This window comes from Phalangium opilio, unplaced genomic scaffold (genome assembly GCF_054372755.1).
Source record: "Phalangium opilio isolate 3A_F unplaced genomic scaffold, DU_Popi_V2 ptg000042l_1, whole genome shotgun sequence".
NCBI lineage: Eukaryota > Metazoa > Arthropoda > Arachnida > Opiliones > Phalangiidae > Phalangium > Phalangium opilio.
In genome coordinates this window covers 855378-873962 of record NW_028324166.1, presented here as the reverse complement: position 1 = coordinate 873962, position 18585 = coordinate 855378, and the positions used below count along the sequence as shown (strand labels likewise).

The 18585-nt window shown below is 35.9% G+C and overlaps 3 protein-coding genes across 4 annotated transcripts; 2 read left to right on the top strand and 1 right to left on the bottom strand.

Annotated features, from left to right (window-relative positions):
* The first annotated feature begins 295 nt into the window (after positions 1–295).
* On the top strand, positions 296–10963 carry LOC149678057 (golgin subfamily A member 1-like). Of its 2 annotated transcripts, XM_089836081.1 has the most exons (13): positions 296–726; positions 853–1116; positions 1691–1947; positions 2851–3057; positions 3649–3744; positions 4659–4787; positions 5350–5445; positions 5772–6083; positions 6568–6753; positions 7571–7834; positions 9074–9184; positions 9308–9610; positions 10386–10963. In XM_089836081.1, the coding sequence occupies exons 1-13, from the start codon at positions 627–629 to the stop codon at positions 10563–10565; spliced, it is 2505 nt and encodes an 834-aa protein (XP_089692207.1). In that variant the 5' UTR covers positions 296–626; the 3' UTR covers positions 10566–10963. The 2 variants fall into 2 exon arrangements, with proteins under 2 accessions (XP_089692207.1, XP_089692208.1); XM_089836082.1 differs by lacking the exon at positions 3649–3744 and having other exon boundaries at positions 297–726.
* Positions 10964–11864: 901 nt separating this feature from the next.
* Arpc5 (Actin-related protein 2/3 complex, subunit 5) lies at positions 11865–12692 on the bottom strand. Its single transcript, XM_089836084.1, has 2 exons — positions 12397–12692; positions 11865–12285 (listed from the first exon to the last, which is right to left on the bottom strand). The coding sequence occupies exons 1-2, from the start codon at positions 12540–12542 to the stop codon at positions 11973–11975; spliced, it is 459 nt and encodes a 152-aa protein (XP_089692210.1). The 5' UTR covers positions 12543–12692; the 3' UTR covers positions 11865–11972.
* Positions 12693–12879: 187 nt separating this feature from the next.
* Positions 12880–18103, top strand: LOC149678055 (uncharacterized). Its single transcript, XM_089836083.1, has 2 exons — positions 12880–14404; positions 15211–18103. Exons 1-2 carry the CDS (start codon positions 13716–13718, stop codon positions 15728–15730), a joined length of 1209 nt encoding a protein of 402 aa, XP_089692209.1. The 5' UTR covers positions 12880–13715; the 3' UTR covers positions 15731–18103.
* The last annotated feature ends 482 nt before the right edge of the window (positions 18104–18585 follow it).

Genomic DNA, 18585 nt, shown 5'->3' with positions numbered 1-18585 from the left:
TGATTCAATATGACTGAAATAAATATTAGAAATACATATAAAATTTTAATTGCGTTACTTTGGAATAAATTAATAAACAAATTGCTTAGATATAACTAATTAAAGTAAATGTAGGTTCAAAGGTATTTAAATACGTAGGAAAAAATTGTTATTCAAAAATCGTTGCGGCATGAAGGTAAATTACAGTTGTGATGACGTTTTCGTAAAAGAAATATTTTCCAACTTTTAATTGGATGCGTATTCTACACCAGTAACTGGAGAGTATTATCTCTCCATGTATTATCTGTCATCTAGTCCATGCGTCGTCTGCTCATTTAGAGAGTGACTATAATCGTATGGTTATATGGTTACACCCAGATATTTCACAAAACTAGCGACATAAATTAAAAATAAATGCTGGAAACGTTAATTACGAATGTTAAATATATAAAATTCAAAGTATGCAACGTTAAATTATGTAGGAAAATACGAGTTTTATAGACAAAGGCTTCGCGAATGTGTCAACTGTTATTAAAAAAGATGTGTCAGTGTCACATTAAATTCAGGCATACGTGTAACGGTGTAGTTAAAATAAGTGAAATTTTATTGTAAAGTCGTCTCTTAAGAACTTATAAAACACTATAAAAATGTTTAAAAAGCTTAAAAAGAAGTTAGAAGAAGAAACAAACGCGGATATCGCGCCTGGGCTTCCATTAGCCAGTTCTGGATCATCTATTAGTCTTTCTGGTGAGTTTAATTTAATTATGATTAGAATTAAGATAATATTAAGGTTCTAGAAGATAAATAACATTATTATTTATATGAAAATCGTAATATTTAAGTGGGTTAACTGTTTAATTCTACCATTTTAAGGTTCAGAGCGAGAAACTAGTCCAGTTAAAATTTCCTCATCTCAGGAAACACTTCCTACCATTCCAAATGTATCTGTAAATGCAAATGCAAATGCAAATGCAAATGATGCGGTTAAGAAAGCCTCAACTAATTCTGATCAAGATCATAATGGACCAAATGAGAAATTATCATTAGCTTTGAGCCCTAATTTGGCCATTGATGCATTAACACTTCAACTTAAGCAAAAAAGTGATCGAGTTTCAACTCTGGAAAACACTATTAAAGGTAAATAAAACTTTATTTGCTTTGATTCTTGCAAAATGTTGTCAATAGTTTGAAACCTTGTGTTACTTTGATAGTTTTAAATGCCTAAATTAATTGCAAATACTTAAATTAGTTGCAAATACTTCAATTTCTTGCAAATGCTTAAATTTCTTGCAAATGCTTCAATTTCTTGCAAATACTTAAATTTCTTGCAAATGCTTAAATTTCTTGCAAATGCTTCAATTTCTTGCAAATGCTTCAATTTCTTGCAAATACTTAAATTTCTTGCAAATGCTTAAATTTCTTGCAAATGCTTCAATTTCTTGCAAATGCTTCAATTTCTTGCAAATACTTCAATTTCTTGCAAATACTTCAATTTCTTGCAAATACTTGAATTTCTTGCAAATACTTGAATTTCTTGCAAATACTTAAATTTATTGCAAAAACTTAAATTTCTTGCAAAAACTTAAATTTATTGCAAATACTTCAATTTCTTGCAAATACTTCAATTTCTTGCAAATACTTCAATTTCTTGCAAATACTTCAATTTCTTGCAAATACTTGAATTTCTTGCAAATACTTGAATTTCTTGCAGATTTGCAACAGCAACTTTTGGGTGAGCAAAAACGCAATGCAAAACTTGCATCTGATTCTGATCAGTTGAAAGATAAACGGAGTAAAAAAGAAAGAGAGATGGCGATCCAGTTTGAAAACTTAAATCGGGAGAAAATGGATTTGGAGGTTCGTCTAAGAGATGCTCTACTTAAATCTGAAAGGTTAGCGGCTCAACAAGAATCAACTGAAGAATTAGACGGATTCCAAAGTCAAGAAATGGCCAAAGTCAAACACTTGGTAAGTTGCTCAGACCCCCAGGGAATTTAAAATAGGCCAAAATTAAAGGTTGTAGAGGTTAAAAAAAATAGACCAAAATTAAAGGGTAGGGAGTTTTAAAAATAGGCCAAAATTAATGGGTGGAGAGTTTTAAAAATAGGCCAAAATTAAAGGGTGGGGAGTTTTAAAAATAGGCCAAAATTAATGGGTGAGAGTTTTGAAAATAGGTCAAAATTAAAGGGTCGGGAATTTTAAAAATAGGCCAAAATTAATGGGTGAGAGTTTTGAAAATAGGTCAAAATTAAAGGGTTGGGAATTTTAACATAGATAAAAAAGATCAGGGAATTTTAAAAAATTAATCATAAAGGTCAGAGAATTTTTAAAAATTAATCATAAAGGTCAGGGAATTTTTAAAAATTAATCATAGAGGTCAGGGAATTTTTAAAAATTAATCATAGAGGTCAGGGAATTTTTAAAAATTAATCATAGAAAATGAGCCATAAAAGGTCAGGGAATTTTTAAAATGAGCCATAAAAGGTTAGAAAATTTTAAAAAAGAACCTTAAAGGTCGGGGAATTTTTAAAATGAGTCATAAAGGTCGGGGGATTTTTAAAATGAGCCATAAAGGTCGGGGGATTTTTAAAATGAGCCATAAAGGTCGGGGGATTTTTAAAATGAGCCATAAAGGTCGGGGGAATTTTTAAAATGAGCCATAAAGGTGGGGGAATTTTTAAAATGAACCGTAAAGGTCGGGGAATTTTTAAAATGAACCATAAAGGTGGGGGAATTTTTAAAATGAGCCGTAAAAGGTCGGGGAAATTTTTAAAATGAGCCATAAAGGTCGGGGGAATTTTTAAAATGAACCATAAAGGTCGGGGAATTTGAATAATGAGCTTTTGTGTACTCTTGTTTAATTTTGATTAGCTTTTGAAGAGTCAGCAAGATCTGAGTCAAAAGCAAGAAGAGGCGAAACGTCACTGGAATGATTTATTATTGGCCAATCAGAAAGTTAGGGAATTGGAGGCGGAGCTTCAAAAGTCAAAAGAGGGAATCTCGTCTGTCAAATCACTGCAATTGGAAAAGCGACATTTGGAATCCGAAGTGGACAGACTGAAGCAAGATGCCCTAAAAGTAAGACAAACGTATCCTTATTTCTTGTTGTTTTATTGTCCTACATATTGTTATTAAGAATAATTAAGATTAAGGAAAATTAAATAGTTATCATTAAATTTTACCTTTATAATAAAACTGAAAATAACAATTAGCGCAATCGGCTTAAGCAGCTGATGACCCCTTTGAAATAATTTAAATTATCAAACCTTTAAATTAAAATTAGTTATTAAATGATAAGCATATCGTAGTAGGAGCTCTTTTTGAACCATTTCCCAATCCTTGGCTTCTTATGAAATGTTAAAAACTTGAATTCCCTTTCAATATATAAGGTTATAAGATATGTTCCATCCATAAGTTTGACACTATCTATACTTCTTAGTGCTAGAGACTTAACAGCTCGATATAACTAGTTCGAGGGAGAACGACGGAAGCGACAATTGGAAGTCCTCGGTGGTTATTTTTGCATGCAGGACTTCCATCTGGGTCCTATTTAGTCTGCAAACTTATGGAACATATCTTATCAACTTATGATATTTAAGTACTTACGTTCGTGTCCCATTAACATTGCGCTATGCGTCATCCTAATTCCCGCGTGACGCTACAATATAGAACGCTACCCGTTCCTCTCACATGGAGAAAACCTTGGGGGATTTGACGGACGAATTGGACGCTCTAAAACATATTCACGAAGTCTACAAGAGTAAGGTACTGAAGTCCCTTAAAGTATTAACCCTTTTATAGTTTTACAATCACCTTTGTATGCTTTGCGAACTTTTGCATTAAACACCAATACTGATCTCTTAATTGTTAATTTCGAGCTAATTAATTTCAATCACTAAATGGTCATCAGCTTGCTTTTTATAAAAGTATGCTTAATTACTTCCTTAAATTAAATTGACACCCTTTGCTTGTTAAAAATCGCTAGTAGCAGAAGGGGATAATAGTAGAAGGATGACACTCTGTATCCTCTTAATACTTTAGTTATGTAACGTGATTCTAATTCTTCCCGGGCTCATGGCACCATTTTTGTTTGCTCTCCCTTGCTCATCAAATTTAATTCAGATGGACATCGCACCGTGCTAGGGTCAATTCTATAACTTTTCGGTAATTACTAAATCCCCAACAATCGACCCACAAACCTTGATTGTCTCTATGGGCGACAAGCGCATGCGCCTTGGCAAATAGTTAAGCAGCGCTAATAGAGTAATGATGAGTAGGGAACTATTTGTTTATGGCGTATGTGATTCGGTTTAGTAACCTTGTGCACTCCAAATGTTAATTCTGATGTTGGGAAGAATCATGTTACAATTATAGTCCCCGCTTTGTGGTGGTACACTTCTCTCGAATAGAAATATTATAAACTTCAGTAGATTGTTAATTGCAGCCTTCATTAATGGTTTTTTTTTTTTGGTGTCACTTCTAAGATTGCGATTGAATGTTATCTTTACCGTTAATTAATGATTAATGTACAATTCTTAAGATGCGTCCGTTAATTTTAATATTAGTTTGACAATGGAATGTCAATTAGTTTTAATCGTTGGTGGCAGTCTTTTTTGCGCCAATACGCTCTGTTTAACTTTAATTATTTTTGGCTTAGTTAATTTTAATATTGTATCTAGAATAGCAGTTTGTTGGATGAGAAAGATAACGAAATCTGTCATATTCAAGAAAGGGTCGAAGTTCTCGAGAAACGTTTAGCCGAAAGTGATTTAAGTGGCGATGAAAAAGTTGAAGCCCTCATTGCTGAGGTAAATATATCACTTTAAACATTACCTGGAACAAGGCACGGGAATTTTATAGTTGTCATAAAACGCGGGGAAATTTTATAGCTGGCATAAAACGCGGGAAAATTTTATAGTTGTCGTAAAAGGCGGGAAAATTTTATAGTTGTGGTAAAAGGCGGGAAAATTTTATAGTTGTCTTAAAAGGCGGGAAAATTTTATAGTTGTCATAAAAGGCGGGAAAATTTTATAGTTGGCAAAAAAGGCGGGAAAATTTTATAGTTGGCAAAAAAGGCGGGAAAATTATATAGTTGGCCTAAAACGAAGGAAAATTTTGTAGTGGGCAAAAAAGGCGGGAAAATTTTATAGTTGGCATAAAAGGCGGGAAAATTTTATAGTTGGCATAAAAGGCGGGAAAATTTTATAGTTGGCACAAAAGGCGGGAAAATTTTATAGTTGGCATAAAACGCGGGAAAATTTTATGTTAGGGAAAATTTATGACTTAAGTCGATCAGGGAAAACCTGATAAAGTCATTTTAAAATTTTTAAATGAAAAATACGCGACACTTGCCTTTGTGACAAATTGCAGAGAAAGACAATGGAAAAGAAATTGGAAGAATCACGGCAGCATTTAAGCGAAGTTAAAACAACTTGGAGTGAAAAGATACACAGTCTCGAAAATCAGGTAAAATATACACTTTGTTCAAAATATTTTTGGTAAAAAAGTTTGTCACCGGTTACTGAGAGATTGTCATGAAGTGACGACACGTAGGTCATAGATTCTTGTAAAGGCATAGTAATGCAAACTAAATAGGAAGATGAAGAAGTCCTACAAAATTAAGCGTGTATAGGCATACCTTATAAACTTATGATAATATGCGTAACAAATATCGCAATCAACCTTTGACCTAAAAATTTCAGGGAAAACCTGCAAAAGTCACGGAATTTGAATCTGAAAATTTATCGTCAATTAATTTTTCAATAAATGTTTCGTTACGTTTTTTTTTTAAGATATTCCATTTGAACAAGAAAATGGCGGAAGACAGCGAAGATTCGGGTCAATTCGAGAAACGTTTGGAAGAAGCTCAAGGTCAAATTGCCGCCTTGAGGGAGAGCAACTTCAAATTGGAGGAACAGTTGAACAAAATGAAGGAAAGAAACCAAAGATTGGAGAAAGAGAAGAATGAAGCCATACAAGACCTCGAAGAACGACTTTCCAAAAGAGAAACTGAACTGGGCAGCAAAGCTACACTGTTGGAAGCTCAACTCAACGAAATCAGGAAAAGTACCACCAAGGAAATCAGCGAACTTCAAAATAGAGTGGTAAGTCAGTCAGTTATACCTTTTTATTGTACAGGGGACGGAAGTACGTGAGTGGGATGGTTCTATGGGAAATAGATTTTGAGTCTAAAATGTTCTATACTTCTACGACCTGCCGATTTTGGTTGAGCCCCCACAAGGGATGTACATCCCCTAATACAATTTATGATCATTTATGCGACGTGTTGGTGATTTGCGGGCGGCCATATTTTTTTTGGGGGTAGGGGGGTCATAATGTTGACCTGTAAAGTCCGAAGGAAACATTGTTTGTATTGTGTTGAAAAACTCTAGGCCTAGCATTTTTGTTTGAAATATTTTGGGCTATTGTTCCTTTTTCCTTCCCATTCAAAGTTCTAGTGGCACCCCATGTTATTTTGCGTTTACCTTAATGCCGTCAAAGGTCGGGGGCTGCCATTACTCTGCTATTACTCAATTAATACTACAACTGTAAAAGGCCTAAGTAGGGGTTTTTAATGTTTTATATTAGAGTGAGTTGGTTTCGTGCCAAACTGAAAACGTTCAAAAAGAAATTGAAACTGAACAGAAATTGACGAATTTGGAAGATGAAAATATGCAGCTAAAAAGTGACCTTAACCGAGAAGAAACCGAAAAGATATCCATAACCGAGGCTTACGCCTCGACAGTCGCCAGACTTCAAGAAGCTGAGAAAAAAGTAAGTGCACCACAATTCGTACATTTTTAACTTAATTATAGGCCTATATTAAAAATAATAGCGTAAAAACGTAATTAGTCAAACTATTCCCTTAATTTTATATAAGAAATTATAATTAAAGTGTCAGAAGTTGAAAGTTCTAAGCCTAACGCCCATTTTCGGCTTTAAAACCTCCGTAGGGAACTCTAACCAATCAGCGACAGCGAAAATAAAAGCGCGCGAAATGATTTATAGGCTTATATAAAAAATAATAGCGTAAAAATAATTAGTCAAACTATTCCCTTAATTTTATATAAGAAATTATAATTAAAGTATCCGAAGTTAAAAGTTCTAAGCCTAACGCTCATTTTCGATTTAAAAAACCTCCATAGGGAACTTTAACCAATCAGCGACAGCGAAAATAAAAGCGCGCGAAATGATTTATAGGCTTATATAAAAAATAATAGCGTAAGAATAATTAGTCAAACTATTCCCTTAATTTTATATAAGAAATTATAATTAAAGTATCCGAAGTTGAAAGTTCTAAGCCTAACGCTCATTTTCGATTTAAAAAACCTCCATAGGGAACTTTAACCAATCAGCGACAGCGAAAATAAAAGCGCGCGAAATCGCGTGGTGTTGCGGTTGATGATTGGTTAGAGTCCGTTTGGACTATAGCGGGTTGTAAATACATAGCCCACTCGATCACGCTTCACGACTCGAGCTGCTCGCACTTATTTATTTATTTGAATGTTGTTATTTAAATAAACAGTTTTGTTAATTTTATTTTATCAATCTAAATTAATTATAAAATTATTATTTATATTCTTCTTTGCAGATTTCTCAGTTGGAATCTGAATGCAGTAATTACGCCTTGGAGGTGCAGAATGTGACGTCACTTTTGCAAAGTGAGCAGAGAATGAGCGAGGAACGGCGCTCGGAGTTGGACCGCTTGATGATAAGGAATGCCGAATTGTCGCAACAGTTGGAATTACTTAAAAGAGAAGCGGACGAAGAAAGTAACATTAAAGAAAAGGAGAAGGAGGAATTAGAACGACAAGTTAGCCAATTAGAGGAAAGGAACAGTGAACTTCAAGAAAAGGTAAGTGATAACTAATCAGTGTTGTCAAGGTCGGGGCAAACCTGGAACTTAAATTAAGTCTAAAAGGTAAGGGGAACTTCGATAATAGGGCGAAGCAGAAATGTAATGTAATTTTAATAATAGACCAAAAATTTCGGGGAATGTTAACAATAGGCCAAAATTGTCCTGAAGGTTAACAATAGACCAAAAAGGTCGGGGATTGTTAACAATAGACCAAAAAGGTCGGGGATTGTTAACAATAGACCAAAAAGGTCGGGGATTGTTAACAATAGACCAAAAAGGTCGGGAAAGGTTAACAGTAGACCAAAAATGTCGGGAAAGGTTAACAGTAGACCAAAAAGGTCGGGAAAGGTTAACAGTAGACCAAAAAGGTCGGGAAAGGTTAACAGTAGACCAAAAAGGTCGGGAAAGGTTAACAGTAGACCAAAAAGGTCGGGAAAGGTTAACAGTAGACCAAAAAGGTCGGGAAAGGTTAACAGTAGACCAAAAAGGTCGGGAAAGGTTAACAGTAGACCAAAAAGGTCGGGAAAGGTTAACAGTAGACCAAAAAGGTCGGGAAAGGTTAACAGTAGACCAAAAAGGTCGGGAAAGGTTAACAGTAGACCAAAAAGGTCGGGAAAGGTTAACAGTAGACCAAAAAGGTCGGGAAAGGTTAACAGTAGACCAAAAAGGTCGGGAAAGGTTAACAGTAGACCAAAAAGGTCGGGAAAGGTTAATAATTGACCAGAAAGGTCGGGAAAGGTTAATAATTGACCAAAAAGGTCCGGAAAGGTTAATAATTGACCAAAAAGGTCGGGAAAGGTTAATAATTGACCAAAAAGGTCGGGAAAGGTTAATAATTGACCAAAAAGTTCGGGAAAGGTTAATAATTGACCAAAAAGGTCGGGAAAGGTTAATAATTGACCAGAAAGGTCGGGAAAGGTTAATAATAGGCCAAAAAGGTCGGGAAAGGTTAATAATTGACCAAAAAGGTCGGGAAAGGTTAATAATTGACCAGAAAGGTCGGGAAAGGTTAATAATAGGCGGGAAAGGTTAATAATAGGCCAAAAAGGTCGGGAAAGGTTAATAATAGGTCAAAAATGGTCTGAGTTTGTCATAGAACTTGAAAATAGGCTTTAAAGCTCAGATAACGTCAGGAAGTTTAAAAAGCGGCCAAAAGGGCTCGGAAATTGATTTTAGTAAATCATTCCTCGTTCAAGTGACAGTCCGCCATTTTGAAGGTCAAATCTGACTTTATAGGTAGATGCTCTTGAAAAGGGCGAATCGGAGCGTCAAGCTCAAAATGGTTTAAATGAAGTACAAAACTCTACTATTCTCGAACTGCAGGAAAAACTAGCTGACAGAAATAAAGTAGGTAGACTTCGACAGCCCAATCCGCGATCAGAGCCCACTCGATCACGCACTAAGGGACCCATTAGCGCGTGATCTAATGGGCTATGATGGCGGCCATTTTACGCATTAAATCCCCCGTAGACAATAAAACTTCAGCAACAACGTCTGGGAGACATGAAGAAGACGCTGCAACGGGAGTTGAAAGTGCAAACCAATTTCGATTCCAATCAAAGTTTATTGGAATCTAGCGCAGCCATAATTTCCACTACTAATATATCGACTCCCGATCCAAAGAGATCGCAGCGTAGAAGCGCCAGTCCCAATGGTTTGGGTTCAACCAATGGTTCTGGCTCCATATTGTCCGAGGGAACGCCCTATGATGACGTCAATTTCAGCTATTTGCGCCACGTGGTCTTCAAATTCATGACTAGTCCCGAATACGAGGTAAGAGTTTGATTTTTATTTGACACATTTTAAACTCTATGGGAATCGGGGGAGGCAGTAAAGGGTATGTGGATGTTTATTAAAACCTATGGGAATCGTAAGAAATGATTAAGTATTCAATAAAACCTATGGGAATAGTAAGGTAACATTATATATTCAAAGACCCATGGCAATTTTTCGAAAGTTAACCTATGGGAATAATAAGGTAACATGATATATTCAAAAACCCATGGGAATTTTTCGAAAGTTAACCTATGGGAATAATAAGGTAACATGATATATTCAAAAACGTATGGGAATTGTGCAAAATAAATCTATGGGAATAATTAGAAATATTAAATTTTCAAAATATACCTATGGGAATAATTAGAAATATTAAATTTTCAAAATATACCTATGGGAATAATTAGAAATATTAAATTTTCAAAATATACCTATGGGAATAATTAGAAATATTAAATTTTCAAAATATACCTATGGGAATAATTAGAAATATTAAATTTTCAAAATATACCTATGGGAATAATTAGGAAATATTGCAATTTCAAAATAAACCTATGGGAATAATTAGGAAATATTGCAATTTCAAAATATACCTATGGGAATAATTAGGAAATATTGCAATTTCAAAATAAACCTATGGGAATAATTAGAAAATATTAAATTTTCAAAACATACCTATGGGAATAACTAGAAAAATGGTCAAAATAAACCTATGGGAATCATTAGAAATCAAATATTAAAAATATAGCTATGGGAATGTTTAAACATATAGGCTCAACACTTGGTTCGAGCTGTGGCGGTTCTACTGCACTTGACCCAAGAAGAGGAGAAATTTATCAAAGACATTTTAGAGTGGAAAATGTCTTGGTTCGGTTCAAAACCTCAACCGGGTAGTCGGTACTATAAAAGCAAACCTACTCAAGCCCCCTTACTACTTTCAAAACCCAGATGATTGACAGCTAATTTGTTTTAATTGTACAGCTTAATTATAACAGAGATAAACAATTATATATATATATGTAGGAATTATAATAATACAATTTACTAATCGATAAAACGGAATGGGATACACTGAAATGAACGCATTTTACTTTTTGTCAAATTACTTCAGTGCCCCTTTAAAAAATAAAGGAAAAAGGATTTTTTTTAATTTATATATATTGGGATGTATTATTTGCATTTGTAATTAAAAATATCATAGTTTATATCTTCATTAGCTAAAACTAATTGATGTAATTTAAATTGTAAACTTAATTTAATTGCTTATTATCGAGAAAATATATGCAATTTTTTCGTATTGTTTTTTAAACACTATAAATCGTCTCTAATAAATGATATTCTTCCAAATTATTCACTTTTTCAAAGTTATTCTTCGTTTTACTAAAAGTAATATCTGCACCTTCAGGTACTCGATTCACTAAAAATAGTATCTGCAACTTCAAGTAATCGGTTCCTTAAAAATAATATCTGTGCCTTCAAGTACTCGATTCGCTAATAATATCTGAGCCTTCAAGTACTCGGTTATCCAAAAATAATACCTGCACCTTCAGGTACTCGGTTCTCTAAAAATAATATCTGCACTTTCAGGTACTCGGTTCTCTAAAAATAATATCTGCACTTTCAGGTACTCGGTTCTCTAAAAATAATATCTGCACCTTCAGGTACTCGATTTTCTAAAAAAAATATCTGTGCCTTCAAGTACTCAATTCACTAAAATTAGTATCTGCCCCTTCGGGCCGCGTACTCCGTTCTCTAAAAATAATATCTGCACCTTCAGGTACTCGGTTCTCTAAAAATAATATCTGCGCCTTCAGGTACTCGATTTTCTAAAAATAATATCTGCGCCTTCAGGTACTCGATTTTCTAAAAATAATATCTGCGCGCCTTCAGGTACTCAGTTCTCTAAAAATAATATCTGCACCTTCAGGTACTCGGTTCTCTAAAAATAATATCAGCACCTTCAGGTACTCGATTTTCTAAAAATAATATCAGCACCTTCAGGTACTCGATTTTCTAAAAATAATATCTGCCCCTTCAGGTACTCGATTTCCTAAAAATAATATCTGCGCCTTCAAGTACTCAATTCACTAAAATTAGTATCTGTCCCTTCGGGCCGCGTATTCCGTTCTCTAAAAATAATATCTGCGCCTTCAGCTACTTGATTCACTGAAGTCCTTTGGTTTCTGCTAATTAGTATTTGGTAAATACTAACTAATTTTAGTTTAATTAATATTAAACGAGGCGAATTAAATAATAGTAAAATTTGGAAAACTTTATTTTTATACAGAGAAGTGAATACAAAAATTTTTTTTTAACGAAAATGAATAATTAACAATCAATAAATGATTAAGATTAATTATTAGACTCGTTTTCTGTCGGTGAGTACTCTAACTATGGAACCGACTCCTCCGACAGCGTAAGCCTTCTCGTGCCAAGCCAACAGATGCGCGCTACTTTTCTCCGAAGGATACTCAAACCCTCTGTAGATGTACTTCATCAAAACGTCCAATAAATCGCGATCTAACGCTTGAACTGCTTTCTCCATTTCACTCGTTTTGATGGAAAGTAAAACCTTTATAACTAAAAAGAAAGCTGAATCTCGAACAGCGATGTTTTTCGATCCAACTGGTGCCGTGCGGAGAACGGTCAAGAGAGCGTCGAAGTTTTTACCCGTAAAAAACATGGTTAAGGAACTTTTAATCGCCATTTTTGTTAAGCCTAACTTGTTAATTAGAGTTTATACTACAAAATTAATAAACTTTAATCGTAATTAAAAAGGATATTGATTAAGAAGATTAGTGATTTCATTTTCATCTGGTCCGGCGGGTGGTGATTGGGCTTCGCTGCCTTCGTCTTCTTTGTAAATATCTTCGGAATATTGGTCAATGTCGATTTTACGGAAAGCGGAGGATGAAGTATTCTTTGCCATGTTTTTAATTTAATTAAAAAGACGAGTTATTTAATTAAATTTCAAAGAAAATTACGGGTGACTGGCTGTGATACACCCTTTTTTGACAGACGAGGCTTCACAACAAATGACAGATAGTAGTTGATTGGTCAGCAATTGCGGGAGATGACGCTGTAACAGCTAAGGGGAAATAAGTATGGCATTTTGAAGACTATAGAAAACGTATTGTTTCGAACTTTTGAGAGTTAAGCCTAGCTTGTTAAAATTTATTATTTATTTATTGCAAAAATCATTAGGTGTAATTTAATTGTCAGGTCATCAGTTCAGCTGCTCAGAACGCGATATTGTTCCGCTCCGAAGTTATAACGAGTTTATTTAAAATTGTATTATATTTATGTCTCCTGTAATAATGCTCCATGGTAGCAGATCGCTACCATAGGCAATTAGGCATAGAGATGATCGCTACCAGCAGGGCCGGAAATAAGAAAAATTTCTTATAGAACATGTGTCCAGTGACTCCCCCTGTTTGAATGAAAAATTTATAGGACTAAAGTGGCCAAAAATAGTGTCGCATATCCATGGCCAAGCTATCAAAACTTGGGAAAATTTATTGGTCAAACTGTCCTGTGACCTTAGCTTTTAAAAAAATTATGGGACATTTTAAAATTTTATTGGACAATGTCCAGTGTCCTGCGCTTATTTCCGGCCCTGGCTACCAGCACCAGCCAAAGGAAAACGGTTTGAGCTAGTGTAATCTTCAAAAGGTTATAGTTGTTTTCTGACATACTCGTAACAACTTCCCAATCAATTCATCATTTCTTTAGTCTTTTGCAAAATTGACGTCGGTTGTACCGGGGCACCACCGCTGCTGATGTTAGCTTCCCGGCACAGCAGTAATTGTGCCAGTTTCAAATTACAAAAACTAATTAAAACAATGAACTTTCATCTTATAAACGAAGATTAATTAAATTAATATATTTAAGCCTTGGTAAGTTTTTCTGCGTGTAAGATTTTAGTCTAAAGAGAATCGGACAAAAAAAGGAGACGGTTTTTACCTTGCAAGGTTCAAAGGTCGAAATAAATCTTTGTAAAATCGGATTAGCAGTTCAAATTAAAACCTATTTAATTGAAACATAATTAACGGGTGTGTAATATGACCCCTATTTAACCCTTGGAGTAATTAACTCAAAAAGCATGTCACATTCACAATCTGTCAAAATGGAATTCGCGTCTCCCGATGGGTTATTCCGTAAAAAGGTGGTCAAAGCGGGTTTGGGATTTTTCGTCCCCATTGATGGGGCCGTTTGCAAAACGGAAGCCATCTCGGATGAATACGGACTCTTAAGGCAATTAGACGCCAATAATTCCAAAGAAATAATAATCGGGGAGGCGGACGATCACGTTGATTTCGTCATTGAGTCAGGTTTAAGTACCATGAAGGAACAAGAAGTAGCCGAAATATTTTTTCTGTTACCAAGTAGCGCGGTTAAAAAACCATTACCAAATTCGCCGTTAAAGGAAGAAGCGAAACAGGAGAAGTACTTGGACGATATTGACGAAATGAAGAGTCCTCTTATAGAGGAAGAACGCGATTTAGACTTGGCCAGTTCGCGAGAAAGCGTCAATAAACAGGACAGTGTCGAAAAACGCGAGAATTGCCGCGAAAATGAATTGGATAACAAAGTTTGTCAAGACATTATTGACGATAGCGATAAAGACAAGGACGTTGTTGATTTAATTGAAAATCCCCAAGATGTTGTTGTTGTTGAAAAAAGTGCCCATCTTGATCATGAAATTAGTTCAACCACAAGTGATCAAGACGAAATTGAACTGAAGAGTTTTTGCGATGGAGTTCCTGTTGAGAAAGTTAGCGTTACAATTAGGTAAGTACCTATTTTTTTTTTGGCTTTTTGGGGTAGATGGCGGTGTAAAAGGGGATCTGTATAAAGAAATTTATGTAATCGTCTGCTATGGGAATCACGTGGGCCGTCACGTGGACAACTTGGTTTGTAGGTAACTAGCGACATTTAGGTTTTAGTTTAGGACATCGTGCGTCCAGGCTACTACGAACTTTCTCGTGACGTCACACCCCGTTTTGGCGACCATATCCATGATGCATTCTTTACAGACGGTAGTTGTGATTGTGACCGACCTTGAGTAGTGACATTACGCCTTAGACCCCCGACTGCTGTTTTTCACTGTGAACCAGTGGTGGGCAAAATTCGCGAAGGACGCGAGGGACTTTTGTACTACCAAGCGGGGACGAGGGAGCGACGTTTCCCCGCTTGGTAGTACAAAAGTCCCTCGCGTCCTTCGCGAATTTTGCCCACCACGGCTGTGAACCCTCAAAGCAGAAATGATGGATATTCTATTACAAACGTAGCTATTGTGCTGATGGTCTGTTTGTGTGTTTGTTAGTTAGTGGAGTTTGTTTGTGGAATAAGAATGTTACAGACCCTTTAAGAGTATCATGGCAGTTGTGACCCCCGACTGCTGTTTTTCACTGTGTACCCACAAAGCAGAAATGATGGATATTCTTTTATATTATAAGCAAACGTAGCTATTGAGCTGGTAGTCTGTGTGTGTGTTTGTTAGTTAGTTAGTGGAGTTTGTGTGTGGAGCTCGAATAAGAATGTTTCGATCTAAATAACCGTAACTGAAAAAGGCCCGATTATTTCTTAAATCTTAGATTAATCTGCTTCACACGTCAACCGGAAATATGGGAAATGAGCGTGACGGAAAAATGGCGTCGTGCCACGCGTCATAAAGAACGGGGGGTGGAACTTTACGCTCGCGGTCGACACGGTTGGGCCTTTCGGCGCTTTTCCGTGGCAATTAGATATCTCATTAGCGTTGAACACGACATTCCCCCGGAACATCTGGAAAAAGAAGTGGACGTCAAAGGCTTAAAACTCTCTTGCTACCTCAACATCGCCGCGTGCCATTTGAAAAAGCCAAATTACGAATTGGCCGCCAAAGTCTGCTCCAAGGCCCTGGAATTGGACGCCTACAATGCCAAGGCCCTGTACCGACGAGCGACGGCCTTCATACACCTGCAAGATTACGAAAAGGCCGAAGAGGACTTGAAACGCGCCGCTGAACTCGAACCCGCCAATTCGGCCATTGTTAAGCAACAAAAGGTTCTCAAAGGTAAAGTGCACAAACTGAACACGTTTTACGCCAAAGCTATGAAGAAAATGTTCACGTAATCATGGTAAGATGACTTTATTTCGATTAAATGACGCGGTGAACACGAATGGCGTTTCATTTCTTGTTTTCGTGTTTAATATTTGATTTTTGCGCGAATCGAATCTCGGGTTGTATTCGCGAGTCGCGCACGCTTATCACAGTATTATTTTAACGTGGAACAGATTGTATCATTTGTGTTCGGTTGTAAGGTGAACACACTGCTGTTACTTATGTTCAGGTCTTGTTTAATGCAGAGTAGGCCTACATAGTATGGGTTTAGACATGGCCCACTCGATGCGCGTGATCGAGTGGGCTGTGGTTTAGAAAACAGTGTTTTAAGTGAAACACAGTGTTAATCATGTTTAGTTAAGAATTTATTAATTAAAATCTGAATATTTTGGGGGTAATTACTAATTACACGCTGAAATAAATTAAACAAGGTACAGATAATTATTATAGACTCAAAATAGCAATCGAACAAAAATTAAAAAACATCGAAAAATGTACGTAATATGTAGATATATAATTACAACACAATAGGAATATTTTTACCTAATAGTTAATGCTACGTGTGTGAAACAGGCTGAGGCTAATTCTGCCCTATTTCATTAATTTTACCGCGACCTACGATTTAAAGTTGGTGAACACGTTGCTTTTTAATAATTCAATAGAGAACTTTCAGTTAGCGGAGGAGCTAAGATTCGTGACGTAATTTACATACTGGTGGGTTGAATGCGCTTGTAAAGCTAAACCCCCATCCATTATGGCTGCCAGAACAGTGGTAAAACTTATCAGGGTCTCTTTCTATTACGAAGAACCCATGAATAGGGAGCTCACAAGTCACAACTAGCTAGGGGAAGAGATAGTCTGACGTCATGTAGCAGGGGGATGAAACTCCAGTAAGAGATAGAAGGGTGTGACGTTTCAGGGTCAGAACTGTTAGCTCCCTATTAGGTGTTAAATAGAGTGTAGTATTTGGCCAACTTCCGGTATGTATTTCCAAAAACGTTAGATCATATGACTTCAAACAAAAAATACTATGTTGAACTCTGAACCACCGTCTAACGTCTTTGGATATTCCGTTCCTTATAAAGTAGACGATACTTTTGAACATTAAATTAAAAATAACTTGTTCTACCACTTCGTTAACCCTTGGTTGTTTTATTACATTAGGCCTTTGACGTGTGCCTTTTTACATAATATATGTGTTTCCCAATAATTAGAAAATTTAAAAAAAAAATATATAGAAATGATATTCAAAGTGGCAGCTAAACTTTCTACTATAGCAAACAAATTAATATTTTAAAGTCCAGTTCAGACGATTTAACTTCCGGTATCGGTAAAGACCGTTTTTTCAAAATTAGGGTCTCCTGTTTTTTATTGCTCCGCGAGGAGCCAATGGAATTCGCTTTGAGTCGCTCATAAGTCAGAACCATCAGTAAGTTGCATCGTCTGAAACGGACTTTGCCTATGGAATCCACCTTATTCCCAATCCTATGCGTGTGCCAAGGCTTAGCACGTTATTTCTAACCACAGCCCACTCGATCACGCAAGTTGCACGCTCGTGAAACGTGCGTGATCGAGTGGGCTGTGTTCTAGCTGACAAATTTAAGTCAAAATGTTGCGTCGTCTGCTAGTGAGTCGAAAATATTGATACATTTATTTTCTACCATGAAGCAAGCAGACGACACATAACTTAAACCCAGATTTGACAAATAAAAATAGTAAAATACTACGCTAAGCCTTGGATGACGCATCGGGAATGAGGTGGATTAAGTTAAAAACTAATTCGCTTTGTGTCATTTACACATCAGGCTTCCAACTATTCACATCTGACCTCTCTCTTTCTCTCTCTTCTAAACTTAAGTGTGACGACGTAAATTTGTGACCAAAATTATAATTGCCACCAGGCTGATAGTTTAGATTAATTAGTTTAGAAAAAATGGTCATTTACGTCTTAATTGGCTTCAGACTTGACCATCTTATTAACTAAATGTCTGAAAAAAAAGCTCGGGAAATAAAATACACAAATAAAAATCAAATTTTTTGTAAAGAATTTAGAATAGCGGCCTTTTCGTGTCACGTGACCTGTGTTGCCGTAATGGTAACGAAATTGCTTGTTAAATACATAGACACGAGAGTTAATAGTTACGGGACCATATTTCTAATATCTATGAGTCTCTAATTTTGATTTTCCTAGCAATAATTAATGCGCAAACCCGCCCAAAATATTTAACAAAAATGATTCGTGTGCGCATGTACAATACTGCTTGGATTTAGGCCTACCAAAATAAAACGAAAATATAAAGAAAAGCTTCAATTAAGGAAATAATTATTAAATACATAAATTTTTGGTTTACTGGAGTGACATAATAAAAGTGAAGTGTTCCAAACATTAATCATTAATCATTAACATGGAACAAGAAGTAATATCTAGTTTATTGGGGAGAAGGTATAAATTTGCCTGCACATTTCCAGCTCTTTATCTCCAGTCCAAACGTATATTAGGTACCCCGGAGTTAATCCCCCCTTCGACCTCTAAAATACAACCAGGAGCATCTCATTGGTTCTTGAAAACTCCTCACGTCAGCGCGACACGAATGAGTACGAAAATTACACGTATTTGTCCGACTGAGGAGAGGCGCGAAATAGCCCGGGGCCTCCTTTTACGTCTCCCCCTTGTATTTTGAAAGAGGGAATGGGACTATAGGACGCCGCGCGCGAATACTCCCAAATAAACTAGATATCACGTCTTGATTAAACCTTATAAAAATCTGGAATTTTATTTACTTTGCACCAAAAAATTTACGAAGCTCGTACTTGTACTTAAAGTCACCTTTGACTGCGTTAAATAAAATGAACAGGCTTTGGAAGT